The 27,896-nt window shown below is 44.0% G+C and overlaps 3 protein-coding genes across 16 annotated transcripts in view; 1 reads left to right on the plus strand and 2 right to left on the minus strand.

The window, feature by feature from the left end:
• Positions 1-259, minus strand: part of ERC1 (ELKS/RAB6-interacting/CAST family member 1) — a 303,504-nt gene extending 303,245 nt beyond the window's left edge. For 3 of the 5 annotated variants that reach the window (XM_075115935.1, XM_075115897.1, XM_075115932.1), the window contains exon 1: positions 87-259. The gene's annotated coding sequence lies outside the window, so the exon portion shown is untranslated. The remainder of the gene's footprint in view (positions 1-86) is intronic. The other 2 variants (XM_075115945.1, XM_075115916.1) reach the window with 1 other exon arrangement.
• On the plus strand, positions 4-15,486 carry RAD52 (RAD52 DNA repair protein). Of its 5 annotated transcripts, none has more exons than XM_075115974.1 (12): positions 4-24; positions 3,276-3,364; positions 4,450-4,551; positions 5,125-5,218; positions 6,922-6,989; positions 7,254-7,372; positions 7,462-7,537; positions 10,379-10,575; positions 10,777-10,919; positions 11,528-11,608; positions 12,112-12,354; positions 12,633-15,486. In XM_075115974.1, the coding sequence occupies exons 2-12, from the start codon at positions 3,278-3,280 to the stop codon at positions 12,689-12,691; spliced, it is 1,269 nt and encodes a 422-aa protein (XP_074972075.1). In that variant the 5' UTR covers positions 4-24; positions 3,276-3,277; the 3' UTR covers positions 12,692-15,486. The 5 variants fall into 5 exon arrangements, with proteins under 5 accessions (XP_074972075.1, XP_074972059.1, XP_074972086.1 ...); XM_075115958.1 differs by lacking the exon at positions 4-24 and adding an exon at positions 351-486; XM_075115985.1 differs by lacking the exon at positions 4-24 and adding an exon at positions 351-486 and having other exon boundaries at positions 10,783-10,919.
• Positions 15,335-27,896, minus strand: part of WNK1 (WNK lysine deficient protein kinase 1) — a 106,324-nt gene continuing 93,762 nt past the window's right edge. For 5 of the 6 annotated variants that reach the window (XM_075115875.1, XM_075115885.1, XM_075115858.1 and 2 more), the window contains 4 exons: positions 27,095-27,297; positions 25,673-25,867; positions 18,595-18,782; positions 15,335-18,286 (listed from right to left, as the gene is read on the minus strand). In XM_075115875.1, coding sequence (XP_074971976.1) covers positions 17,972-18,286; positions 18,595-18,782; positions 25,673-25,867; positions 27,095-27,297 — 901 coding nt within the window. In that variant the 3' untranslated portion in view covers positions 15,335-17,971. Of the gene's footprint in view, positions 18,287-18,594; positions 18,783-19,268; positions 19,484-25,672; positions 25,868-27,094; positions 27,298-27,896 lie in introns of those variants that run through there. The other variant, XM_075115866.1, reaches the window with a different exon arrangement.

Consider the following 27,896-nt stretch of genomic DNA (forward strand, 5'->3'; position numbering starts at 1 on the left):
ACCCCTGGCTCCCCCCAGCGGCCGGTAAGAAACGTTAACCCCCACCCCCCACCCCCGGATCACCCGCACCGAGCGGGGCCCCTCACCTGCCCGTCAGTTCGCGGGGAGTGGGTGCGCGACGGCGGGAGCGGACGGCAGCGGCGCCCCAGCGAGGTGAGCTCGGTGCGCTCCGCCGCCTCGCCCGCGCGAGCTCCGCCGCCCCCTCCCGCGCCCCCGGCGCGAGTCGCGTTAAGCCCCACCCCTGCCGCCGCGCGACGCCCCGCGGGCCCGCCCCTTCTACGGCCGCACGGCGCGCGCTCGCGAGCCGGGTTTCCTCCCCTCCGCGAGCTGCGGGCGTGGCCTCCGGCAGCCCCGGCGCTACGTCACCGCTTAGCGCCGACGTCGAAAGTGTGACCCCTCTCCCGCGCCGTAGCGGCAGCTCGGGGCCTCCCTCCCACCGTTCTCCTCTCCACCGCGGGCGGGAACTGTGAACCGCCGCCAGCACAGGTATCGCGGCCGGGAACTGTGAACCGCCGCCAGCACGGGTATCGCGGCCGGTCGGGAAGCGCTCCCCTCCCCTCCCCGGCGGGGCCGCACCTGGGAACAGAGCCGGCCCCTCCCGCGGACCCGCGTGAGGGGCGGCCGTTAACGGTTCCCCGGGGGCGGGGGTTTCCACAGGTGGTGAAGCGCCTTCTGGGGCGGAGGTCGCCCTGCCCGCCCCCCGGGTGCCCGGCTTCCGCGGCGGTAAGGGGGAAGCTCCCCCTTCCTCCCGGCGGCGAAGCCCGAGGTTGCTGGCCCGCGGAGCTGCGGCGAGGCGGCGCTTGGAGCCGGGGTGGCTGGGGGTAGGACAGGCAGCCCACTCCCCTCGGGTGAAACCCCCCCCGTCAGCCTGTGGGATTCCCCCAAAGGCAACGGCAAGGTCGGTGCGCTCAGCCCCGCTGCTACCTGGGCACGCTTACCTCGGGCAAACTTTGGTGTCCCTGATAAATGCCTCCTTCCTGAGCAGACGTCCATGCTGCTGTAGCCGAGCCCTGCCTTCATCCAGGCAGACAGAGCAAATGGCCTGCTCAGGACTCTTTCTAGTTCGATTTTTTGTGACTTCGAGCCCAAACCCACCATTGATTGCTGTAGCCGTTGTTCCCAGGGGACACTAAAGTGAGAGGTTACAGTAAATTGAACGGATCTGTAAGACTACAGAAGGAATAGCACAGTTATTGACATATCAATTATCACTATTTAAATTAATACTTTGTTGCAATAAATACAGCATTGCAGACCTCTCGCGGTTAGGATAGCTGACATATCTTGAGGTCCCAAAAGACAAAACTTTGTTTTCAACTGTAGCGGCACAGAGTCCATTTTAAAGTAATTTCTGAAGAACAATGGGATGCAGGTATGGACGTGCTATCATGTAACAAGCCCTTCTGTCAAGCCTAAAGTATCCCAAAAAAGGGATACTTTACACTGCTGTCTGAGAAAGCGGAAGGATGAAAGTAGATACAGGCTTGCCGGTGCCTGAAGTATTCTGTTCATTTCAAATGTAACTGATTTTCCATTTGAAAATAAACAGTGTCAACCTGGAGCAAAACAGGAAAAAAAAAAGCTTGAGAGCTTTAGGTTTTTTATGGTAACTTAATTAGTGTGTCTGCTTAATACGGTCTTGCTGCCAGAAGTGTTACCGGTGCCTGTAATCACAATGGGATTTTATGATCTGCAGTTTGATAGATCTCCCACAGCTCTTACAGGGTTCAGATGTTTTAGATCCCAGGCTGGATTAATTTCTTGTCTAGTAATTGCATTTGGCAAAACTACAGGCTTTCTACAGGCTGCTTTTCCGTTCAAGTCCCAAACCATTACTCTTGAGTTAAAAAGCCTGCTCTCTTTTCCATGCAGTGACTAAAGTGGCTTAGAGATAAATGATGTGGTTATAAATCAAGCTGACAAGCTTTTAGAAAGAAGTACCCACATAAATAATTTACGATATTTGGGTAATATATCTGTCAGGTCTGGTCTCCAGAACAAGCTCTTTTCTTTCACTCTGTCTTTATAGATGTGAAACTAGTTGTGCAGGAGTGAATTGTTCACTTTTTGATTTTGTAACTGAGGTGTTACTGTTTCACACCTGGAAAAGACCTTGTATGCCAAACAAGTTGTTTCTCTTTTCCTTCAGTTCTACCCCTTGGTGCAATGAAACAGAGCACCTCTTACTACAAACCTAACTCATTGCTTGTTGTTACAGGGATTTTTTTTATAAGATCATTGAAGGATTATTTGTGAAGGAGTACCAGTTAATCCCTTCAATGAAACATTTTCTATACAGAATCATGGATTAATGCAAAGAAATGAAGTAATGCAAGAAATTATCTAGAATTTATATTCTTAGAAAGCAAACCTATTTCAAATTCAGAATTGTTTGGAATTATCTGTTTCATAAGGTGCTATTGATGCATTTTTAACTAATGAATTTTTGTGGACCCTCTGTAAGGCAAAAGTGTCAATGGGTGCTGAATTTTAAAACAGAACAAAATTGTGTAGAAGAGAAGTAATTTACACATAACACTGTAAAGGAATATGTCTGGAGGAGTAACCAGCAAAAATTGAAAAATATGCAGTCTGAAACACAGCAACATGTGTGTTAAACTAACCCGTTTGGACTGGAACTGGATTTGTAATGCTGGGGAAGTAGGATCCTAAAACAACTTTTTAATAGATACAGCGATGTTTGATGTGTTCATGACAAGTGTATAAACGCTGTTATGGCAGAAATCCACATTTGTGGAAAAAGAAAAAAAAGATATCATTTGTTACCAGTTTAATATTTATAATAAGGACTCAAGACATTATTAACTTTTTGTTCTAGTCTTTGATCTCATGCAGGATCCAGATAGTTTTGAATTAAATTGGGTATTTTTTACTAGCAAGGGTAATTTATTTGTTCCTTAAATTGTTTCACTAATTTAATTTAATTTAGGCTCACCCTTGTTAGTTTTACGGATGGAAGACCAGAACGGTGCCTCTGCCTCTAGGATGAAACTAGCTATTTCTGCCTACATAGTGTCATGTGTTTAAGAACAAAAGTTTTGATGGTTCTGATTTGACATCAGAAAACAAGTTTCCAACTGAGGCTGCAGCAGTTCCATGGAGTGGGAAGCATGATATTACTGTAACACCCAACACATCTGTTACAGAATATTGTTATACTCACTGGGCAGAGGACTTCAACAGCTTTTTGCTCGTCTTCCCACAGACAGGTAGTTCTGTTACCTTCAGTGCTTGTATTTTCTCTTATCTTTCAGGGATGCCTGAAAGTCAAGGGAAAGGTGGCGAAAGCCACATCAGCAGCAATAGTTCCAGCACTAGCAATTCCGTTGCTTGCTTCGGACAGGTCAGTTCCTTTTGCCTGAAATGGAAATAGAAGTTTTATGCTTGCGCTTCTGGAAATCTGCTCTGCATGTTTATTCATTTTAAAGTTGGAGACAGTAGGGCTGGAGTCACATCCATTACCCTAGCTATACTATACTTAATTGTACATTACATTTTCCTCCACGATAGCCTTGGCATGCCTTGAGTTATAATGAATTGCTCTAGATTCTTCACAAAAGGGTTTTAATTTTATTCCTTAAAAACAGGGGCTCATTTTATTCTCTCTTATGCCCAGATGGCCTGGATCATGCTTACACAATTCTCAGTACTGGTTTAGAAAAGTCAACTACTTTCAGCTATTAAAAAATAATTTTAAAAAAGTTTTAAAGTCATTTCGGAAAAAGAAAACCATATCTGGACTGAACAGACTTTTTGGTGGTGAATTCTCTTCTCCATGATAGGCATTTATACATAGTTCCACAATATGGTATAGGCACGTGCACTCTCCCTTCTTCCTTATGCCCCTTGGTTACAGGCATTTTAGTGTCAGAAAAAGACAGTTTTTCCTTTAAGTTTAAATACAACCAAATACAAATTAGGTTTTGTGGGCGTTGGAACTTATATGGCACACACTCTTATCAAATTCTGTGTTCTGCTGAATGATAGGGCAGCCAATACAGGCACACGAAATATTTATTTAGGTGGTAAAATCTTTGTTCTGTCCCACATCAGAGCATGCCAACACAAGCTTTTTAGTGCTTGAATCCTTAAATATGCATTTAGGCTTCCCTAACCTTTACAGATTGTAAATTGTATTTCTACTAAGACAAGGAGCAAAAGTTACAACACTTCAGGCTTCCAGGGATGCTGGTGTTATTCAAAAGGCCTTCCCTTCATGAGGGGCATTTGCTGAATCCAATATAACGCAAACGCACATGTACACCCTGAGGTCTTTCCTTGTCTGTTACATCCTGCTTCTAAAAATGGATCATACACCTCTTGGAAGAAATATGCATAGAAAAATGGGATAAAGAAGTGATATTAGGAGAAGAGGGAGAGCTAAAATAGGGAGAGTGGGAAGATTTGTCTTACCTTCTTTTTGTCAAGTATCAATACACAGCAAGTGAATATCAAGCTATCCAGCATGCTCTTCGTCAGAGACTGGGTCCAGAATATATCAGCAGTCGGCAAGCTGGAGGAGGACAAAAGGTATGAACAAACATACATAGATGTTTCAACTCACAGTTTTTTCCAGGAAAACTAGGGTAAAAAAGTTACAATAGTCCTTATTTTTTTGAAGTAAATTTCCCACTAGTAGTTCAATGTGCAGATATGAAAGCAAAGTCAACATAGCATAAATTCTGGCTTTTCCTAAGCCACAGGTTCCTTTTACACTTTTAAAAAAGGCTTAACTTTTCCATGCTTCATTCTTGACAAGGGAATATTTATCTACTATGGAACGTTGAGCCATTTTTCGTATTTTTTCCCCAGAACTAGAATATATGAAGCATTATATAACACTGGCTGCATTTCACCCTCTTTACTGTCAATTGGCTCTGCCTCCTCTTGATTAAGCCATATTTGTTATCATATTAACCCTCACTGCAGTTGCTGGAAGTGGGTGAACCTAAAGCTGCGCCATCAACCTTTTATTCACATTAGCTGGGTTTCCTCAGCATACGAGGATATGTGTAATCCCTCTTTAAAATAAAGCATGTATGTATGTGTGCACATGTGTATGTATTTTTGTATATATTTATGTACATATGCTTTTCTTTTCAGGTCTGTTACATCGAGGGTCACAAGGTAATCAGTCTGGCCAATGAGATGTTCGGCTTCAACGGCTGGGCTCATTCAGTCACTCAGCAGAATGTTGGTAAGTATCTCTTAAGAGGGAAGACTCCTTTATCCTCGTTGCACTGTGAGGCCCTGAAGGAAGTCTCTCAGATAAGGACCAGGCTATCTATCATAGGACTTGAGCACTTCAAAGAACCTGGGGAGAGGCATGTGGAATTTCCAGGTGTCTTAGCAGTTGGTAAGAACGAGAGAAATTGAGTAATAATGGACCTTCTGTTTTCTTTTTAGATCTTGCACTGGAATATGTCATAGTCATTATTTTAAGTGTGTTTATGATTATTCTGGAGCTGTTCTAATCAAGTTTTCTGATCTCTATGGGAACACTCGGTGTCTACAGTCAAGTGTAATTACAATTAAACTGTTTAACACCCAGCAGCCCTGAGACAACTTTCGTACTCACCTGCAATTTTTATATTCTAACAAGTTAATATTCTTAGTTAATATTCCCCTCATCTTTAGGGACCCATCTTTTTCTATAGATTCTTCTTCTAACCAATACCTGGTTTTGCAACACATTTACAGTAGAAAGCTGCAAAAAATTCTTATAGAAAATGGTATTCAAGTGATCTTAAAGCTTATTTTTCTTCCATCTCAATAGCTGAAGTAGTACCCACCAGAGGAGTATTGTCCTTATTTGCAGATCTGCTGTACTTAGACTGAAGGCTGGTTGTGAAGTTGCTCAACAAAGCTGCGTAAATGCACCTCCTTCATTCACCCCCCTCCTTCAGAAATCTTTTCTTACCTCAGGCTGATAGAATCGAGACATAAAACAAGTTACTTCATTGGTTTCCATCTATTCTGCACCACTATTTTTCCCCCCCTTTTCAGTCAAGAAAGGCCTGACATCCTTTAAACTACTATCTTTTCCAAATAATGCCATAACAAGTCATTCCTTAACAGGATCCTCTGTCCCTGAATTGCTATGTTTGGTTTTAAATTCCTGGGTAGAAAAAGGGCTTGCACTGCTAGCAGGGTTACAAAACAATTAAACAAATAGACCAGATGAGTACAGAAGAACTTTTGGACCCCAGCATACAGGTACTTGAACTTCAAAGCATTTCATTTCAGACATGTATCATGTTACTATCAGACTTGCAAGACTGCTAACTGGAGTGCCCTATGTATATTAAATAGCATTGGCTGTGGTATAAAATAAGGTAGATCAGAGCTGCTGGATTGAGAGTTGTATTGCAACCTGTTAAGCTCTTCAGGCAGTCTGTCCTGGATAAAACCTTGTGCAAAATTTCTCAAGCTGGTGACTTCTAGTATAAAATAGGAAAGAAACTACTTCTATAGACAACAGTTTCTTTTCTATTACTGTTATTTATGAATTGATGCTTCAAATCTTTCCTTCCAGCTGAAAAAACTGTTATGCTTTGAACACTGAGGACATGTAGCTGAACGAGAAGTAACATGTACAACTCCTTCATATGTTTAAGTTTATGCATGTAGTAGCAGGGTGTGAGTGTTTGGCAGGTCTAGCCGTTAATAACCAGAAAGAGTCGCATAGCACACCCAGAGCATATATGCAAGTCAGCTCAAACTCCAAACTACAGTTAATATTTTTGTAAGTCATACTCCATTTTATAGAAGCTGATACAATACCTTGGGAATATTGAGCAAGCATAGTACAGGTTTATGAATGTCCTCAAAGGACAAAAGATCTAAATGTGGATCAGAAGTCTTTTGTATTATTCAGGATGTTACTTTTCCCTCCCCCAGACTTTGTTGACCTCAACAACGGCAGGTTCTATGTGGGGGTCTGTGCATTTGTGAAAGTTCAGCTTAAGGTAAGTAAGTGCATTTTTTTGTTTGCTTTGTCTATAGTTGAGCAATTGCCTAAAGCTGTGAATGAAGGTTCATGCATAGGTCAGACTGTGGTTCTTGCGTACGGTGTTACACCAGAGAACCTAGCGGTGTCTAAAACATTGACCTTGCTGTAGAACAACCAACTAAGAGCAAGTAATCAGGCTTAGGAAAGCACAGCAACTGACAAGTAGTGCAGTATGTGCAGAAACTCCCTTATACTTACTATTTTAAAAACTTTACTGCAGGATGGGTCATACCATGAAGATGTGGGTTATGGAGTCAGTGAAGGCCTGAAGTCTAAGGCCTTGTCCCTAGAAAAGGCAAGAAAGGAGGCAGTAACAGATGGACTGAAGAGGGCACTCAAGTAAGTCAAGATCAGTACTTGTACATTTTCAGAAGTTAAGCGAGAATTAAGTGTTATTTTCAGTCACAGTGAGCTCTCTTATTTCTCAGGTGCTTTGGGAACGCTCTTGGGAACTGCATCCTAGACAAAGACTACCTACGAGCCGTGAATAAGCTTCCACGTCAGGTGCAGTACATGAGCTGATAGAGCAGGGACTGCTTGATGTCTGCTGCTCCTGGTCCTTCGTATTAAAAAGATAATAAATAATGATATCAATGCACCCTATCCCTGAAAGTTTCCAGCTATAAGACCAATAGCCTTTGCCTGCTAGTTTGTGTGAACTGTATATTAGAGTTCTTCCCCAACATATTACCACAACTACCCTAAATTTTGACTATTTGCAGTAGGCAAGGTCACTATGGTGAAGAAACAGTGCCGTACGCAAGATCTCGTGACATTTATGGCCATGTTATCCAAGTCTCTCTGTTCAGTGCCAATAATGTGTACATCTGTGTTCATAGCAGATTAAATGTTACTACAGAACGCACTGAACTGTCTAAACTAGCTCGGTCTAGGTGCCATTTTCTCCATGTGCTGCAATTCTTAAGACTGTTTAAGCTTTGTCAGTTGTAGCAACTCAGTTCATCACTCTCAGTTTGTTCTCATTGTCAGTGGTAGCACATTGTGCACCACTATGTGCACTATTACGAATTTTAAAAATCAAGCTTACTTGACATTGCTCTCATTACTGGACTTTTTCAGGAATTTTTTTAAAAAAAAGGATGGGAGAGAACTGCATGCAGTGACACAATTGCCAACTGCTGTAATAGGTCATAAAACCAGAGGCTGCAGGCAGGGCAGAAGAGTAGCCAGACAGTACATTTATTATCTGTGTAACCTACCTGAAATCAGGGACAGGACCTCTGTGCATTCCTGCAAAATCAGGACTATTTCATTCAATCCTCAAGTCTCTCAAGCTGACATTCTATGTCACCAGTGGGCAGCAGGAAAATGGAGCGTTGTTTAGATTTTAGGGACCTCCGGCAGAAAATGGGAATTTTTTCCATGAGAAGGAGTTCCTTCTTCAAATAAAGGTTTTAATATATGCGTAGCCTAGAATATTGTAGAAACACTACCAGGTGGGTCACAAACCAAAGCTGCTTGTTGTAATTGGAACTTTCACTTAATTTTAAGCAAAATCCATAGAGTAGCAATGTCAATATATGCATTGATAGTTACTTTGTCCTTCCACTAACCGGTATTCAAACTCTACCAGGCCCTAATGCACCTCACGGCTAGATAGAAAATAAACTCCGCACAGTCCTTGTAACAAAATTTATAGTGCGCCTGTATGTCATCCCTCGGTGTTCTCATTAGAATAGTTAACAAGCAGTTATTCTGTAACAGTGTTTTTGTACTGAGGTCTCAAGCAAAGGTAATTCTAGAGGTGGTTTCAATATTCAGTTAACCAAATTGGATCCTTCTCAAAAGAACACTGCAAAACACTAGATTCATCTAAGATACAAAGGGTGAACCAACCTGTTTAGACTGGACCCAGGTCAACTTTTTAGCTGTTGCCCGCCACTTCAAAGTTTTACCACGGAACAGCAAAACCAGGTAGCAGTATTTTGGTTTGCTACGTGAGGAGTGTACAAATGGCCCTGCAAATGTCCTCTGCGTGACTTCAAACCTGTGTTGGTACTTGCGTTTTACAGCTGAATTATGAGAGCAGGATGTATTGGACTTGGGTGCTGGAGGGTGAGGAATACCATTAGGAAGATCTACACTCCAATTTACTTGTTTTAAATACCTGATAACAATACTACTGGCAAACTGTGGCTTTTTACTGTATGAAGAATTAGCATGTATGACTGATGTGTACTTGAACAGTTACTTTCCTTGCCCTAATATAGTTCTTACCCTTACTGAACAGCAAGAAGCCACGTTACATCTTGCTTTGCTTTTCAGACTCCTTACGGCCTTAGTTTTCAGTTTGCAAGAGAAGAGCTGCAGTTACTTTTACTCTGTGAAGCAGGCACTAGGTGAATCTTCTGAGGTAACCAACACCAGGGAGAAATGCCTCTGGTGGAGGTTGACAAGACATTGTGACGTACATCTTCATTAGCAACACCCATGCTTTAATCCCATTCTTTCAGAGCTATCACAATTTATAAGTATGCTGTGCTGTAACACAGCAGTCTTTGTAGTATTGAAGTTGTCCCGGCTGTTACTGAGGTTGCACCTCAGTAACCAGCATTAATCTTGTTAGCCCCTGATGTGTACCAGTTGGGGGCAGTAGGCTTCTAGGCCATAACCTACCTTGCTCATTGAGGGAAAAGCAAACCTCTTGCAACTGCTGATCCATGGAGTTTCATAGTAACCTTGCCTTCATCACGCTAGGATTTACCAAACTCTGCTAGTCAGCCCTGAGCTGTGAGATGGTTCTATCTACTAACTTAGCCTGCAGGAGCAGACCCGAAGCGACACCTCACCAAGTAAAGATAGAACAGATCTCTGCTTCACCAGGGGCACTGTCTGTTAGTGGCATTGCCACAAATTTGTAAAATAGCAGAGCCAAACCGTCCCCTCTTTAATAAAAAGAGAATGGTGTACGTTCCTCAGTGACCTCGTGATTGCAGAGCTGAGTAAAGGTCTGTCATACCCTTCAATAGAAGCATGAAAAACGGAACTGGCAAAACTAACAGACTTGTGAGGCTGGCTGAGAAGCTGTAGAATGCTGCATCGATCATCTGCAACTGTTCTCATTTGCAGAGAGCACATTATGGGGACACATGGGCTGCCTGCCCTGAAGCACTGAACTATTAAACTAACACAAAGTCGCTTGAATTCAACTAACTAACTGAATGACGTTGTACTGAAATGCATCTCAGTTTTCTAACTTAATATCCCACTTAGAGCAAACAAACTAGATTTTTCAACAGTACTGTATAGAAAAAAAAGCCTGTGAATCTTTCATTAACTCAGTGAAGGAAATGTCTGAATATGTTTTCTTTTTTCCTTTACTAGATACCCCCTGAGTTAGATTTGGTCAAAGCTAAAAGAGAGGACTATGAGCCTGAAATAGAGAAAGCAAGATACAATAGCTGTTTGGAAAGGCAGAACGCAGGAGGGAGACAACATTGTGAGATGGCATCTGCGTGTAAGCCTGGTCAGACAGAGGCTGCTGTAGCCATGGTAGATCAGAAACAGCCAAATAGTTCCAGGTGAGATGGCTATTATAAATTTATTTTATAAGCTATATTGGAAGCTACTGTGCCTTTTAAAACACATGGCCAGCCTGATTTGGACAATGCCATGAAATGCTAGTGTAGTGGATTTTCCTTGCTGTTATTCCTTTATGCATTTTTTTCTTCATAAAATGGAATTGCTGCAATCCTGTTTAACTTTGTGCTTACTTGGGGGAGGGGCAGAAACGTAGATTCCTTAGCTATCGAGTGTGATGCCACTTACCAGCGGAAATTGCGACAAAAGCAGCTACAGCAACAGTTCCGGGAACAGATGGAGAAAAAGCATCAGGTTCCAGTAGTTACTCCTAGCAGCAAACAGGGTAAGACGTGGCATTAAAAATTGACAGTTGTAACGGTAGCTGCTGGCAGGCATGTGCTACCCTCAACACGGGAGCCTGACCAGTTTCATTTGCTTTCATACTGTACTATCAACACACCTTTGAGACCAGAGGAAGGAGGATTATCATACTTTTTCCACCTCCATGGTCTTAAAGCAGCAGGAATGTCAGCTCTAAAACTGCATCATTAAAACCGCACCTTTCCAGCTACCTTAAAGCTTCATGCAGCACAGCAGCTGTTGTCAGTACTGTTACCATGCTGCACGACACTGGGGTGGCTGCAGGCAAAGAGATATTGTTCTTTATTCAAAAGGAAGTGTGGACAGCTGTGTGATAAGCAGGAACTTGGGGGTGGGGTAAATAGGCTAAGAAACAGTTTAAAGTAGTGCAGTTGCTCTTACCGGCCATCATCAGGTACAGAATCTTACCGTTCCACATATGGCTACCAAAATATAACCAGCTCTAGGAAAGAAGAGGGTACCTGGTGGCAGCTGCTACTTACCATTTCAGACTCACGCTCTGTTAAGGAGGAACAAAAAGGTTCTTTTGTACTTCTGATATTAACCTCTTCTTCTGTTACCTCCAACCAGCAACACTGGATCCTCCTGTAAAGCACAGCACCCCAGCAGCAGTACAACAGGAACTATCAATAGGAGAGGAGTTCTTTGCAGGTCAGCCGAAAAGCGATGAGTAGTACTGCCTTAAATCATTAGCCTTTAAATCAGCTCTTCAGAGTACAGCATAAAGGTAAAAGTTCTGAAGAGGTTGGAATAATTAAAGTATGAGTCTGATCTTCACAATACAAACCTTGCTTGAGTAGCAGGGAAGTGATGTCCATCACTATGAGGGGCTGCACATCATGCTTTTCAGTACAGTGTTGTTATGCATATTTGGTAAAACTCTTTTCTTCAAGGGATACTGCACAGAAACAGAACATTTGCGGGGCTGAAGGGGTGTCTTAACATAACTGTGGCTATTTGGGTCACATCACAGCGCCTGGACATAGCTTAAGTCCAGAGCACAAGGGGTAGTACCGTTTCCCTGCTGTGCACTGATGTAAAAGATGCTTTACAGCTTCACTTCAGTGGTACCCACTGCTTGTAGGACAAGAGCGGGCTGGTCCTGTAGCCCAATACTGTTGTCTTTGCTTCGATCACCTTTTCACTCATTCTAGATGATCCTGAGCTCTGGGACATTTCCTTGGAGACCATTGATCTTAAGATAATGGGTCAGAAAATGGCAGAGCCATCAGCTGGACACCAGATGCCTGAAACACCCCGCGGATGTCATCAAATGACTACTCGTAACAGGACCCCTCACAGAATGAGCTACCACAAAGCTTCTGCTAGACTCACGCAATTGCAGCCATCTGCTACAATCGTGAGCAACGGCAGCTCTGCTGGCCAGCATATCCCAGGTATGTGCTACCAAACAATGACTGAGTTCTGTCGTACCGATGGCGCTTGGCTTCAAAGCAGCGCTCATAGATTAGTAAATTGGAGTGGGAGAAACATCCTTCTCTTCCTGGACCTGGCTGCAGACGCTGTGATAGTGGGTAGGAGAACCACCTGTTTTTTTCCATCCAACTGTCCTATCAAGGAAGAGCTAGATAAAGAATTGAGGAGCACTTTTAGAAGTAGCAATGTTTAGAAGCTTTAAGAAACTTCCATTTCTCACTGTCTCCCTGTTTGGCAGAGCGCAGCCCCTACAGGAAAAGTCAAAGCTTGAAGAAGAGGAGGCTAGAACCTACATAAGCCACTTAACGGGATCGTCACCTCCATACTGGATTACAGCAGAAGGCTGCATTGACTGTTCAGATCATGTGAGGAAGCCAAATGCATTAATGGACTTCCTTGTATATTATGGTGAAGCAACACAGAAGTTTAATACCACCAGCAAGAACTCAACATCTTTTAGGTTACTACATGTTTCAGATGCCTTCGTCTATAAACAAGCAAGCACTTGTACTTCCGCAGCACTGGACTTGCAGCTGTATCACAAGCTGCCTTTACACACAAGTTGCCTGAAATGGTAACAGGATTAATCTTTAAAATGAGACGCAATTTGTAGCTTCCTTCTCCCTCAGTGTCAAACTTCAGCACAGAGAAAAGCGCTTCTCCATAAAATGGGGAGAAGGGCGGGTTACGGCAGGATGCCAAAGCCCACGAGCTGTGGTTGCCCATTCAGTGAGACTGAGGGTGCGAGGCCACGGCAGTGTCTGCCTCGGAGGTGCTGACCACCCCTTTGCCCTGTGGCTGCGCAAACAGGGTCAGAGCCCATTGCTCCTCCTCAGCCATATGGGATTCCAGTCCAGCAGCAGCACATCCAGCTATGCCTGCGCTGTGGGGCAGGAGCACGCTGGGACTGCTGTGTGCAACTCCCTGGCAGCATCTCAGACCATGGTTGCTGGGACCCTTTGTAAAAGAAATGGGAGCTGCACTTGTTTTTAAATAAGCTTTCAACCCTTTTCAATATAAAATTAAACATGAAATTTGAAAGACAACACTTACAGCTGTTCATGCCTCTCTGCCCTTCAAACCTTTACAACTCATTTCCTGTTTAACATGCTCAGGGAAGTTAACACGTTCTGACTAGTTACAAGTAGGAAGCTAAAGGGACTACCACCGTGTCTGTAAAGCCTTGCAGCTGCTTTAAGATGGGCAACAGAAAACCTCAAGTGAGTTTTAAACTTTAGAGCAAAGCAACAGCCGTTCCTTCCAGTAAGAAGGTCAAAGAAAGACTTTTTATGCAGCATTTCAAACTATATGCAGTAGTATTTTTCAGAGGCGCAGTGCTGGTGACAAGGAGGATGATCCTGCAGGACTGGAAGTTAGACCTGGACCAGGAAAACTTACATGAACTCTTTGATTAGTCCAACCCCAAAATCAGTGATGTCAGACTTGAAACAGGATGTTGTCACTGTGCTTTGCCATCACACTATCTGGCTGAGTCTCTTGACGCAGTCTAAGTGTAAATACATATTAAGTATTCAGCGTTTATTCCTGTTCCTCCTACTTTACCTTTGCCACTTAATCGGTCCCTTTTTTCTTTTTTTTTCCCCCTTAAAATATCTTCTACTACCCACTTCCCTCCTCAACAGGACAAAGAACAAGGACTGACTCCAGCAGGGAAAGATAGGGCATGTTATTAACTGTAATAGATTACATCTAGAAAATAGCTCCACATTTCACCGTACTCACTTCTCTCCAATTCAGTGCTGCATTCAGAGCAGCTCAGGGGAGGAATGCATGCCACATGCTTGAGTCATGCACTCGCTGCTGAAATCAGATACCTGTTAGGAAGGGAGCATGCAGACATTCAGAGTTAGCATGCTCAAAGCTACTCCAAACTGCTACAGCTAAGAAATTAAAAAGTCTCATATAAACACAACTGCATCAGCCTTCTTGAGGCTACAGCAACCCTGCAAACGTAGCCATGCCTCCTCTAAGAGGAGTCGCCACAGTAAGCCTCTCAGGATTGGTCCCTTTTAAAAGGGCAGTAGAACTTATACTTGGAGCTTTTCTTTTTCCTTTACGGCCTTAAGCAACGTGACTCATAACAGAAGCTGTTCTTAAAATGGAAAGAAATGCAGTAGCAATTAGTGTTTAGAAATACCAAATAATTCCTGCAAGCCTACAGTTGTTTAAGAATGACCCTGTAAAGTAATTCCGCTCTTCTATTCCGCCAGTATGGTTGCAAATTTGGGGACGGAATTCCTGTTACAGAGCTACACTAAGATGTTTCTTCCCTCCAGCACCACAGGTGCACGTCCCTGCTCCCTTCCACCCCAGAAAGGGGGACAGTGAACCCAACAGAGGGAGCATAGGACTCCTCCATGCTGGGAAGGGCACTTCCCCAGTGCTTGCAGCCCACCCTGCTCTAGCTCCACTGCCAAAAAGCAGCGCAGTGCCACTGCTAGTGAAGCCCCACCTGTGCGGAGCACATTTCTCTGCTATTTGCTAACTTCAACAGCCTCAGCCATAAAAGCAATCACATCTCCCTCCCTTTCTCTTAGGCCCCTCCTCTCATCAAGAAGATCCATGCTATGAATTATTCATAGCGTACCTCTTTCCAGAGCAGTCTGTGAAAAGGCCAAAAGCTCATTACCCATCACTGCTTTTGAGAAGTTAAGGGTCTCATTAAAAAGGGTTTCTTGTACTTTCCTGTGATAAACTGATAAATTGGGTAACAGGTAAATCACTCCAGGAAGAGGACGGAGAGGTTGGAACCTGCTGTTCAACAAGAAAACCCACAGCTCAACAAAAGCAGGTTTGGTTTATTTGAATGACTTCATTAAATACTCTACAAAGGTAACAAATCGCAGCAAAGCGCAATCGTACAAGAAGCGCAGTGCCTGGGTTTAGTGCAAAACATACAACTAACTACGGCCAGGGAAGCCCAAAGTTTCAATTCATTTAATTTTTTTTATTTTTTTTTTTTACAGTGTACATTGTTAAATAACGTAAAGAAAACGCTTGTAATTCAGAAACAGATTTTATGTGGAAAAAGATACTCAAAGTGTAATATTAAACAAAATAATTTAACAGTTCAGTAGCATTAGTTTATTCCTCTAGACTTCAGTTATTCATCCACAGGAGGAGGGTGGGGGGAGGGGAAATCAATAGTAAATAAAACCAGTTCTTGTATAACTTTAGGTGAAAAAACGACCTCAAACTTATTCGATCAAAATTAAATAACCACATGCTGCATCCAGCTGATTGGTTCCCCTGTCATGAATATTCCCCTTGTGTCATTACTGCCCCAGGTTTGCTCCGCTCCCGTTCCCAGAGCGGGCCTCACCCCTCGCACCGGGCGCTTTCAGGAAACTTCTCTGCGCGCCTCCCGATGGAAGAGCAGAGGTTCTCCGCTTCACTTCAGCCACAGGGACCCCTGCTTCCCCCCCACTTCCACAACGAGCCTCCTCTCTCGTTCTGTAGCTCTATTCTGCATTTCAGTTACAAAGGATAAACCCCCAATCGAAGGGGCTCAGAGCCTGGCCCCCTCGCCCCCAGCTCTCCCCCTCAGGCCTCCCTCTCCAGCCTGCGCCTGCCCCTGCTGCCAAAACAGCTGTAAAAAAAAAAAGTGACAAGAAAGGAACGGATCTTGCCCGTTTCTTTAAAAATAAAAGAGTAAGAACACCTGCAGACAGAAAAACCTCCCTATTAAGGCTCCACGGGGGAACAGCACTCCCAGAAAAACACAAAAATTCGATAACACCACCTCCGTGATGCACCAGCTTGCGGGATACCGGAGAGCTGCTCCCTAGAACCAGGAAGCAGTCCTCGCATCCTTCACAGCTTCTTGCAGCACTACATAAATACTGGCTGGTATTATTTTTACTTGGAAGAGGAAACCAGTATCTTTTTAAATATGAAAAGGGAGAACGACCAAAGCAGAAGGTACAGTACAGTTACCAAGAGGTGACAGATACAGTCCTGGTACCAGCTTGAAATTTGTTAGAGCTAACAAAATCAGAAATCCTGCAAGTAAGACAGAGGAAACTTCTTGATGCCGGCTGTTTCAAGTACATCCATTGCCGGCAATGGACGTCGCACCAGGACAGTCTATTCCTGGCTTAAATGGATTTTATTAAAAAAAAAAAAAACAACAAAACCAAAAAAACCCAACCAAAAACAAGAAGGTAAGAAAAGCAATCCCAGCAGACAAGCCCACGCCAACAAGCAATGGCACCTCTCCCTCAAGTCACATCCTGACCAAACATCTCTACCACTTTGCGGGTGGAGTCTAACTGCATCTTAAGCCGGGCCTTTCCCACAGATACACGTTCTCCCCGTCCTCTCTCCGTTTCTGATCCAGACCTCCTGCCTCTGTAGCCAATATTGGTCGGTCCCATATTAGCTTCACCCACACCGCCCCGTCCCACCCCCACCTGGCCCCCGTCACACCAGCAACTTCAGATCTGCCCGCCTGGACGAGTTTCCCCAACGCACCGAGCACCGGTCCAACGCGCCACCTCCATGGCTTCCCCCTCCGTAGGCCTACTCTGAACGGTATCGCGACATCAACTCGAATGTCCCAGTCACCAGGTACGAACAACCCATCCCTCTCTGAACCTGCCCTCTCTCCACCTGGGGCTCTGCTGGGAAGACGCTGCTAACTGCAGAAGCAAGAGAAGTCCAAGGCACTAAAATATCCAGCAAGCATACTGGGAGAACAGACAAGTATTCAAGTACATTAATTTATACAATTTTACATTCACATTTATTTATCTAATACAATGAAAATACAAAGGAAAGTTAAAGTGTCTCCAATAAGTATAAGGATATAGCTAGCTTTTTTTCCCATTTTTTTCTTTTTAACTTTTTTAACCCTCTATATTCCACTCATTTTTAAACTACTGTTGTCCAACAACATTTATATATCACAGTGTTTCCACATCAAAACTGATGGTAAGTACATGTCCGCAGGGAACTTTTAAAAATTTTTAAACAATTTAAATTGCTCTAATGCTGCAGTCAAAGCTGTTAATATCTTACTTAAAGCAGTAATGACCTATCAAGCACGGGCTGCACTGCAAGTCCATTCATGTGCCCCATCGTTTCGGAGCCAGATACAATTGACTGGGGAGAGGGAGAGGAGGGGGATTTGGACAGCTTTTCTCCTGGTCTTGATTCTTCAGGGAGAGATGAGAAGTGTGCTAAAGCCTCATGCTAGGATCCCGCTCTCCCAACTCAACACGTGTGGATTCAGCCTCAAACCAGAGAGAAATTTTACAGCAAGACTGCATTAACCGACCCCGTGACTTCTCTTCACGGCTCTTGTTCCAAACAAGAGCAGAACCCCTCGGTCAAAAGCACTGTCCCATCGTAAGGATGCTGATCATCCTCCTCCCCCTCGAAAGCGTGTGGGGAAACTCCCTTTACAGAGAGCTGACAGCAATGGTTGGAAAAGAGAAATTCATTCCCAGTCTGGCAAACTACCAGTTCATTGCAGCACTAGTAGTTGATACAGGGCCCCCATCTCCCTCCCCACGTCCTGTCCCAAGGTCTAGCCAGCGTGGCCTCCGAGCGCGGCTAAGTGGTCCGCAGGTTGGAGCCTGGAGGGTTGCTGATCGATTTTTGCAAATTGCTGATGTTGAAGCTTTGCAAAGAGGCGGCACCCACAGGCTGGAACTGGCCAAGCGGTGGCTGCGCCGGACCACCCGTCCCACTCCACGGAGTGGCAAAAGATGCTGCTGGGTAACCGTACTGCTGCGGAGGGCACATGGCCTTTGTGAAGGGACCTAAAGAGGTAGCTGATGCTGCAGAGATGGGCGTAGCACCCAGGGAAGATGTCATAGAGATACAGAGCTGACCCGGTGCCGAGAATTTTCTTGCCATTCCAGGGCCCTGAAAGAAAACCCAACCACCAAGAGAAGTTACACAACCGTACTTGAACGCCACCGCTCACCCCTTGGCCCACAAGCCATTCCCATCGGATGGTTACAGGAACATGCCACAGCCCTCCTCGTTAGTTATCCCCTTCCCTTCCACAGCAGGTGTGATACAATCCCGCACACAAAGGATACAGCCAGCAGTTCTCCAGAGCAGTTGTCCAAGCTACACAGCAACAGTGCTCCAGCTGTGCTGGACACCCTAACGAGAGAGCGACAACACTGACGGTTTCTTGCCAAAAACGTTGACAGATTACATCTTACCTCATAGTTGCTATGCCCTTTGCCAACTTTCTTGCCAGACAGGTTCATGGCATCTCGGGCCCAGTTATCTACCAGCTTGTGCAGGTCATCTGTGAAAGTCCCCTTCCGGCTTGAGGCAATAGCAGGAGCCTGAGGCTGGGGTGCTTGGCTGTTCACTGTAGCCCCGACCGTGTTAGTGCTGCTGGTCCCTACAAATGTAAAACACAAGGAATCAAACTTAGGCTAAAGATCATCTTTCTCTAGTAAATTTAATAACTGTGGTAATGGTACATCGATAGAGAGCCAGTTAAAATGCCATGCGGATTAATTCTAAGTTTGAATTCCAGGACACACTGAAGTGGGAACTACAAGGGCTCCTACAGGCATTTTCTCAGATTAAGAATATTTCATAGATATGTTTACTTTTCAAGAAGTGCTGCAAGCAGTCATCTTAAGAGGGGAATGGTAGCAGCCTACAAGTCTTTGTAGAGGAAAAAGGAGATTAGATTTCAGCACTGAATGACAGTAGAGTCATGTCATTCTCTCATCCTACACCTTTTAATTAGCAGCAACCGCTATCAGCACAGGTCAATTCCGCCTCGGAGGACAATGCTGGATGCTGAATAAGGAGCAGTACAACCAGCATTGCCGGCTGCTCTGTAGCAAATTATCTCCACTTTGTAAAATGAAGAGGGGGAAAAAAAAAAAAATCACCCAGATTACACAAAAAAGCCACAGTTAGAAACAGCAACTGTTGTTTCCAATAGCTGCCATACTTATGTTCTTGAGGATAACCAGATGGGACTGTCTTCATCCGCCAAACAGCCAGGATCAGCAGGGGAAGTCTGCACTGCATTAAATTTTGCTTTTTGCCTCTGAAAGCATTTTTTTGCCATTATGTTCAGATTTCCTATGTCAGAAGAACAAGCATTTCAGATGCAAATACATCTTAAAGAAGGCAGAAATGAGAGTAGTTCCTCAGACACGCTTTGACAAGTTTTTCTGTTCATTGGGCTGATTGCAAGAACACAAAAACCCCTTCGCGTAAGTACCAGGCTTTGGTTTGCCTAGAGAGCTGGCTGAACATCATCCTGTAGAACAAAAAAAATCTAGCAGCTTTGTTTCAGATAGCCTCACCGTCCCCCTCACACTTACAAGCATGCAACTGCACACAAATTTAAGCTTTAAGGTAGACCTCATAATAGTAATCAAAGAAATTGTATATTATCAAGTAAGCTTCCTAAATTCCCAGCAGTACTGCAAAGTATCTTCATTTACAGATGGTTTAGGGCAACAGACTTTCTGAAGGACGTGGTAAAGGTAGAATGAATCTAGATTTTACAAATCCATTTATTACAAAACCTATCCAATACAACAAAACCAGTATCTGGCCACTGCAGCGCTAAACCCAGCACTCCCTGCAAGCGTGCATCCTCACCTACTTGGCTCTCTAAGTTCCTCAAATGTTTCTACTTGCTCACTCTGAAGAGTGCAACTGGGGAATCCAAGAAAACCTGAGTTTATGGGAGACATTTCTGAAGAAAACTGCTTAAGTAGTAGAGCATCAAAAATGCCAGCAATGAAAATCATTTCTCTAGTGCAAAGGCCAAATGATGGAGCTGCTGCCTCTTGCCTGATGGCTACTTCATCTGCCCCACTGTCCCTGGCTATCAGCCGCATTCCCTGCAACCACTGTATCAAAGAAAGAACTGGCTCCAAACCCCTGCAGGAATGTTTCATATTGAGGAGTGAATTAGGAAGGTGACGTACTTACTATGCAGGACAACTAAGCAAAGTGTTACTGCCGCTAGTAGTGCTGAGGAGGGAGGGGTACACATCCACCCCCACCAGTTCCAGCTCAAGCATGGAAGTGGCTCCCGGTCTGGGTGCCCACAGCGGGGCCAGCAGTTGTTACGGGCAGGCAGACGCATGCAACAGTACACACGGAAAGAATAAGGTTCCCTGACCAGGGTGTGCAGCTGGAGCTCAGATGAAGAGTAATAGGAACCCACTGTGAGGTGGCAAGGAAAATCTACAGTGAGATAACATGAATCTTAAGCATGCATCACATAGAAAGGGCTCAGAATACAATTATTTAGTAAAAGCAATTATATGAAAGGTGAAATTAAAGATAAATGAGGCTAAAAGCAAGGAAGAGGTACTGGGGGAGAGCTGCCAAAACCAGTAATAATCACATTCCACCATGAGGGTTCATGCAGGGATTGACACACTCGCTCTCATCCTCTTCACGATGGCCAGTATCTGCTTCTGATATTTCACATTTCCACTTTAATCGGTAAGCACACTGGATTCTGGGCCTATGCTGGAGAGGTTTCTTGGGCCACGGAAGGGGGAGAATGAATCAAGGCGTACACCACAGTGCGTTCTGCTGAAGATGTGAAAGACTGTTTAGGAAACTAAGTGTTTTGAAAAGGACTGGATTGGTGCAGAGTGGGAAAGGTGGGAGGGTCCAAGAGCTTTGTCTCCAGAAGTGATTTTGTTAGGGAGCCCCTGTCTCAGATCACAGACATTATAGGCGAGCTATACAATTACTAAAGCTCCCACATAATGTCAATTTAAAAAAATTACTTTTCAGGAATTTCACATTTTAGCTCTGACGTAGCCACCGCCTGCAGAAGCTGCCATCCAGAAGAGTCTGAAAAGGAAGTGTTTCAACTTGCAGCATTCAATGGAAACAACCCCCCACATTCCTGCTCGGTCACAGCAGCCGTCCCCAGTTCTGCTCTGACATGAAGGATCTGAAGTGAAACAGGCTTCCCTCTCTCCAGCCCGCTACCTATAATGCCTTCATTCTGCCCTTTTATTTTGCCCCCCTCCATAAACCAGCAGTCAAAAGACACCTTTAAAACAGTCTTAAGTAACATGAGGCACACAGGCTTTTCTAAACATCTCATGCTTTGGGAGACACACTGGCAATCTCTGACGGCTTACTCCTATTCTTTAAAATGTTGAAGGAGTGCCTGCAGTTGGATCCATGACTGAGGTGGCAAGCCCCATGAGGTCTGTAAGCAAACCAGCTGCTCAAAGGTACAACTCTAGCACATTACAGCGAGCAACTGACCCCGATGCTCAACTCACTCTCGTTAGCAATGAGCAAAGAGCTCCACAGTGAAGGTGAGGTTCTGCCTGCCTCCACTGTCTGCAAGAGTAATAGCCAGACCGTTCAATATACTGATGACAGAGTACACATTAGAGGGCATAACACAGACGGACAGATGCTGTGCTGGAGACAGAGTCAGGGAGGTAAGGCTTCAGTGACCAGAAAAAGCTGATGAATAGCTTTACAATCAGGGATCGGAGAGAACAGAAATAAGATAATTACTACAGAGCTGGTTGCAAGGACAGACTTTTTTCACCATCTTCCCTGAAGCACAAAGAGAGAGTAATTTGTTAAAGATAAGAGAAACAGTGAGAAATGTTTAGTATCAGCAAACAGTACAAAAAGCTTGGTGAGAAACAGAGGGCACAGCACAGCAGGGCTCTTGTAGTCACTACTGGGACATTCTAGGAAAAAACCCAAAGACTGGTCTGAATCTGTTGTACTTTCAAGGAAGAGAAGAGGCCCAGTCTCCTACATTTTACTCTTCAGCATTCCCAAAAGGTAGTGAAGAATGTCAGGAGACATTACTGTCACAACTGGCTGTTATCACAAAAGGAAAAGCAAGTACATCTCCCATTTTTGTCAGGAGCTAGGAAGCATTTTATAACTGTCAAAGTTTGATTAGTTTACAACACAAGGAGGATTTGATAGGTCAAGTGCCTTTAGTTTATCACCCTATGTTCTCAAATCCGAGAACAGTTCAGACATTCCCTGCCAAGCTGTACCACTCTGTTTCTCCAGCTGCACAGTTAAAAGCATCAATTGCTGCACTGTTTCCTCAACACCGCTGATTCTAACCCAGCATCTTCACCAGTTGTCACTCGCCACAACAGTCTGCAATAGCATTTCAAGGACAAGACTCCAGGAAGCAAGCCATCTGCAATAAGCCAAGTGCCAGGCCAAGCTGAGCCATGCCAAGCATTACCTGCTTTTACAGGACAGCTACAACACACTTGTCAAAAGGAATCCACTTCCCTTAGCATCAGTCCCATAAGCTAGAGATATACATGCCGAAGTACTCTTAGAGGCAGATAATGGTCAATTTGCAGCAAGCCAAAGCCTTATACATAAATGATACTCTCATATATTCACTTCATTGTCATTGCTAGAAACAGAATGGCTGGCCTTTATATTCTCTACTCCAGGAAAAGAACAGGCCAGACTAAAGATTATTTTAAAGTTCTTACCAAAGCTAACTCTTAACTTCTTCCAAGAAAGGAGCCATAAATCCTGAGACTGCAGATGCCACTTAGGGCACATCCACACATTAGTGTGCCTAACAAAAACATTTGAAGCTGCTCAATTTGAAAAATTAAATACTATTAGTACTCGTGTCACCATGAATCCAATGAAGTGGGCTAGAGGTATCATTGCAAAACTGAACAGCCAGAAGAAAACGTCCCCTCCCTCTGGCTCGCTCCCTTCTTAGAGGATGGAGCTGGTTGCATTGCAGCTGTCTCTGCAGAAGGCCAGGCCTAGTTCCCTGCACACAACTCTGGCTCAGCCGTGCTGCTGCCAACTGCAGCGAGACAGGTGCTACAGATGCGTGGTACTGTCATGCAGTGCAGCAACTGAAGGGCTCTTTACAGCACTTAGCTTTCTCCTATCAAGTCATTCCAGAGGGTGGAAAACAAATATCAGATGTTTAAGGGGTCCAGCCTGCAGAAGCAGCATGGGAGATGTTGCAGCACTCCCAGTAAAAAGCATCACATCAGCATCCTCGGCTCAAGCATATCATTACTTCAATCACATCAGAAGTTTGAGGCTCTCTTGTAAATCTGGCCTAATGTAAGTACAATGAAATGATTTTGAAAAGGGCTGCAAGGTAACTCGTGAGGGTTGGCGGGATGTCTGAAGAGGTCTATTTACCCGCCTTTACTGCTATTTAGTGCATTTAGTGTATCTCCAATTCACAGTAAGAACTTCTAAACCCAGGTCCATTAGTAGGTAAGGGTCTTTTGAGTTTGCCTGAAAATATTCTCCAAGTATTTCTAAAACCCTCAACACTTCAATCTTCAGCTATCTGTCTGCTAATCAACATAAGAAGTCAATATTAACTGCCTACAGGTGGCATCAATGCTCCACACTAATCAGCACTAGTGCTGAGAGCATGCAAAACCACGTACAACTTGCACAGTAAGCGTACTGCCGGAGGAAGTCAACATATTCCCCCCCCCCCCCCCCCCCATCGGCTACGGTCGTGTCCAACAAAGGAGTGATTTGGAAAACAAGTCTCTCTTGCTGTTGCACTAGAAAGACTACACACACCCCCTCCCCCAAGTCTCGTGTCAGCTAACGTACGCTGGAGCACAATTACTAAGGCAGGCCAAAAGAAAGTGCCCATGCACCCACAACCTGCTATCGCTCCCCAGTTTCTGTCACTCCACTGAACTGCCCTGAAAAAGTTTCCACCAAAGCTTAGAGGAAACGAGTGCTTGTTATTATGGGTTTAACAGCAGAGAATACCTAACATGAGCACCCAAACTTCTAAGAGTGTGCTAAGAGCAGCTCAGCTGAGCCATGGGATGGCAAGGAATACGAGGTGGGAGATGAGAATGGGCTGCATGAAACAGATCCAAGCAGCAGGAAAAAAAAGAACCAAACAGAAAGACAAAACAAAAAACAGACAAGGAAGGAGTAAAGGTGTTACACACAAAGAGCCAAGCAGGGCGTACTCAGAAATCGGGTCCTCCTGCCACCAGGCTTGAACGTCACTCTCTCAGATGCACAGTTAAACTTCGCACAGCCTGTGAGAAAACAAAAACGGGAAGAACAGAGAAAGGAGAGGAGAAGAGACAGAACACCACTACAAGATGTTAGCAACTTGAGGTTGGAAGGGTGAAATGCATTAACATGACACACAAGAATAAGCCTCAAAGTGTGGACCAAAGAGTATGCAGACAATATACGGAGTGAAGAGGCTCCCTCCAATACCTCCAGTATTTAAACCAACAATAAGGTTGCAATCTATAGGAAAGGCAAACCCTGGCAAAAGTATCCAGTTACAAAATGATACTGCACAACTCCAGGTACAGGGGGATGATTCAAGTAGCTTCAAAATACCTGAAACAGTTCATTACAAAACCTCTATAGAAAATTCTTCCAAAAAGTGTTTCCAGTTTCTGTCAGTACTTGTCCAATTTCAGCAAACACACACATGAGAATTGATGTATTCAGTCTATGGCAAGGCTTTTCAAAAAGATGTTCAAGGGCGGGGGGGGGGGGATGAAATGGGAACAGCTAAGTTCAGAGAAGCAAAGGAATCAAGCTATACCATCCCCTTAATGACTGGAAAGCAAAAAAACCATCCTACCAAACAAATCAGAGCTGTGTCTGAGAAATTATTTGATAACATGCAATAACAAGCAACCCACAACCTGAGTAACTTGAGTAAATGCACAGTTTATTAATCCTACCATTCCATCCTCCTACACTAGCTCTTCCTTCCAAGATAATTCTTTAACTCACAACTGCAGAACATGAGCCTTTTTTACCTTTTATTGTTAAAGGTTCCATTGAGAAATAGCCAAAAGAGTTACTCCGAGTCTGCAGAAATTTCCTACCTTTCCAATTATCTGTTAACATCAGAGCTGCTCGGCCCCTTCCTTAGTCTCACTTCACAGTTCCAACCCCCCACTCTCATCTGTCCCCTCATCCTTTGAGCCAACACCTTCCACCCAGCTCAGCAGAACATAGCTTGCCACCACCATACAGCGCTCTTCTGTGTTCTCTTTGGGGCTTTCGTTAGAGCAGACAGGGCTGTGCTATAAATTCGTTACTTCAACCACCTCACACTTCACCTGCGTGAGAAGGTGGAAATCTAAGTTGCAAAAACAGCCTTATCAGCCTCCACGCATAGGCCGAAGGCTACCAATCTACTTTAAGCTCTGTATTAAAAATCAAGTGTCATCACGTCGATCAGTCATTCACCTGTAAAAAAGGTGCAAGACACGATGCTAACTCCATTTAAAGTCTTACCTTGGCCTGGTGCCGAAAGGCTTGGTACCGAAAGGGCACCATCACTGGTAAAGGCAGAGTAGAGATTTTCACTAGAAGGTGAAGGTTTGAGGGGCTGTAACAAATGGTTCTGCCCGGTCTCCGGCACACTACCAGGAGGATGAAGAGTCTGCTGCGGGGGCAAGACTGACGGCGCACTTTGAGTTGACAGATTGCCTAGAGGGAGAAGGAAGGCAAAAAGTCGTTCAACATTTCAGTTTCCCCACATCATTTTCAAGGCTTTTGTCATTATTCCCAAGGGACAGGAGAAAACACAGAGGAAAGTTCGAGTGGAATGTTTACTAGGGAGTGAAGTCACTACTAAGTAACTCAAGCGATTAGTTGAGCTATTACGGTAGTGATATAGGAAAAAGCTCTGTGGTGGGGGGGAAAAAAGGATATCCTCTGGTCAAGTATGACAATCCAGGCAAGAGAGGGCAAGGCAGGGGGAGTATTAAGACTAGAAAAATTCTTAGTTACTTAAGTTTTAAGACACTGCTTAGTGCTGCTCGCTAGTGTGCTAGCTCGCTGTCACATGCTCACACATAGCTCCCCTATCATATAGCAAAAGATAAGTCAGCAGCCAGAGTGACTGAATACAGAAACTGCAGCATGACGTGAAATTACCAAAGTGAATGTGCAGGAAGCAGTAACAAGTATCTCCGCCTGCAGTGCTGGCCCTCCAATATTGTTTACTCAGTGCTACAGGTTTTGAGACATCTACAATTACCCAGCAAGCATGTGACATCATGTAATTTAAACTGAACAGAACTATTTGAGTGCTGTTTATTATAAAAAAGTTTTTTATATATATAAAAATGGTTTTAATAGGAAAGGAAGTCTTGACGATTGAAGCTGTTTCTCAATTTGTAAATACAAAAAAATTGCAACTCCATTAAAAAAAATAACTTTTAACATCCATCAGCTGCGACTAAGTTTCTGTAGTGTAAGGACACTAGTAACACCATACTTAAGTGCTACTAAAGTGTAAAAAAAAAAATCTCTGAAGATGACTGAAGAGCCCCGTTGTACAAAATCAGTTTCAGGAGGCAACAAGAGCAGTTTATCTTAAAAAAAAAAAAATCAAAGATTTCCCCCATACTGTAAGTTTACACTTTTCCTAGTCAGAGCCCTATGACTAATCTCTAAAAAATACAAATCACTACTTTAAAACTGCTCTTACAGAACAATGCAACAGTATCTTTCAGTAGGTTGCAAAAGTCACAAGGAAGACAACCAAATAGCAAAAGCAATTTCAAAAGTGATCTAGTAATCCAGGCAGTGAAGGAACTAAGACACACACACACACCTTCCTCCAAAAGACAGAGACACAGACACAGGTCTAGGAATGAAAGATGGTACCTTGTCTGTTTTTTCTACTCAAAATATTGAGGAAAGTCTTACCTGATAGCTGAGGGCTTTTGTTTCCCTGGGAGCTGCTACGACTAGACTTGCTGCTTTTTCCTTTAGTAGGTCGTCTCCTCCTTCCAGAAAGGGGTGCAGCTGGGGGAATAATTACTGCAGGTGGAGCCTTTCCCAATTTCATGTACAGTGACTCAATCTCCTGCTTCTGGCGACTCTGCAGCTCCTGGATCTCTTTAAGGTGCCTAACAAGTTACAAAAAAGCACAATTTACAAAAGTTACGTGTATGTACGTACATGCATACGATCCCTCCCCTCCGGTCAAGCTTGACCAGCTTCTTCGGTCAAACTCCCATTAACATTTAAGAAAGGAGGAAATAAACATTTTCCACAAATAACCACTGAACCCACATGGCAAAACACTTGCTATTTTCCATCGTGCCCTAAGCTTGGCTAGAACCCAGCACAAAAGTTCCCAGCACTGTAATCATAAAACCAGGATAAATGGAAGTACAAACAAGAACATACACCTACTGTAGACGATTAAATCACTCTGCATTAAAATGCTACAGGAATAGCTAGATTACTCAACTTTCTGTGACATACAACCTTGGAGACTTCTACATTTGTATTTCCTCAGAATTTTTTTTCAAAGCAGCTGCATACACAAGATTTAAAATTGCTAGCTGCCCTAAAAATGTTCAACTTTCAATATAAATAAACCAGTAGGTCACATTGCTTGACTAATTTTTTTTATAAGCCAACAAGGATTCCTCATGAAAAGGAGAACCACTAGAAGTGCCAGAAATGCATATCAGAAATGCAGAGGGCTGCATGTCATTTT

Source organism: Phalacrocorax aristotelis, chromosome 1 (assembly GCF_949628215.1).
Source record: "Phalacrocorax aristotelis chromosome 1, bGulAri2.1, whole genome shotgun sequence".
Lineage (NCBI taxonomy): Eukaryota > Metazoa > Chordata > Aves > Suliformes > Phalacrocoracidae > Phalacrocorax > Phalacrocorax aristotelis.

Bases quoted from the DNA above. Each gene is read 5' to 3' on its own strand.
- RAD52 (XM_075115974.1), top strand. From the start codon at position 3,278: ATGCCTGAAAGTCAAGGGAAAGGTGGCGAAAGCCACATCAGCAGCAAT. The intron at 5,219-6,921 runs GTAAGTATCTCT...TCCCTCCCCCAG, and splicing joins AGTCACTCAGCAGAATGTTG to ACTTTGTTGACCTCAACAAC. The intron at 11,609-12,111 runs GTCAGCCGAAAA...CACTCATTCTAG, and splicing joins AGGAGAGGAGTTCTTTGCAG to ATGATCCTGAGCTCTGGGAC.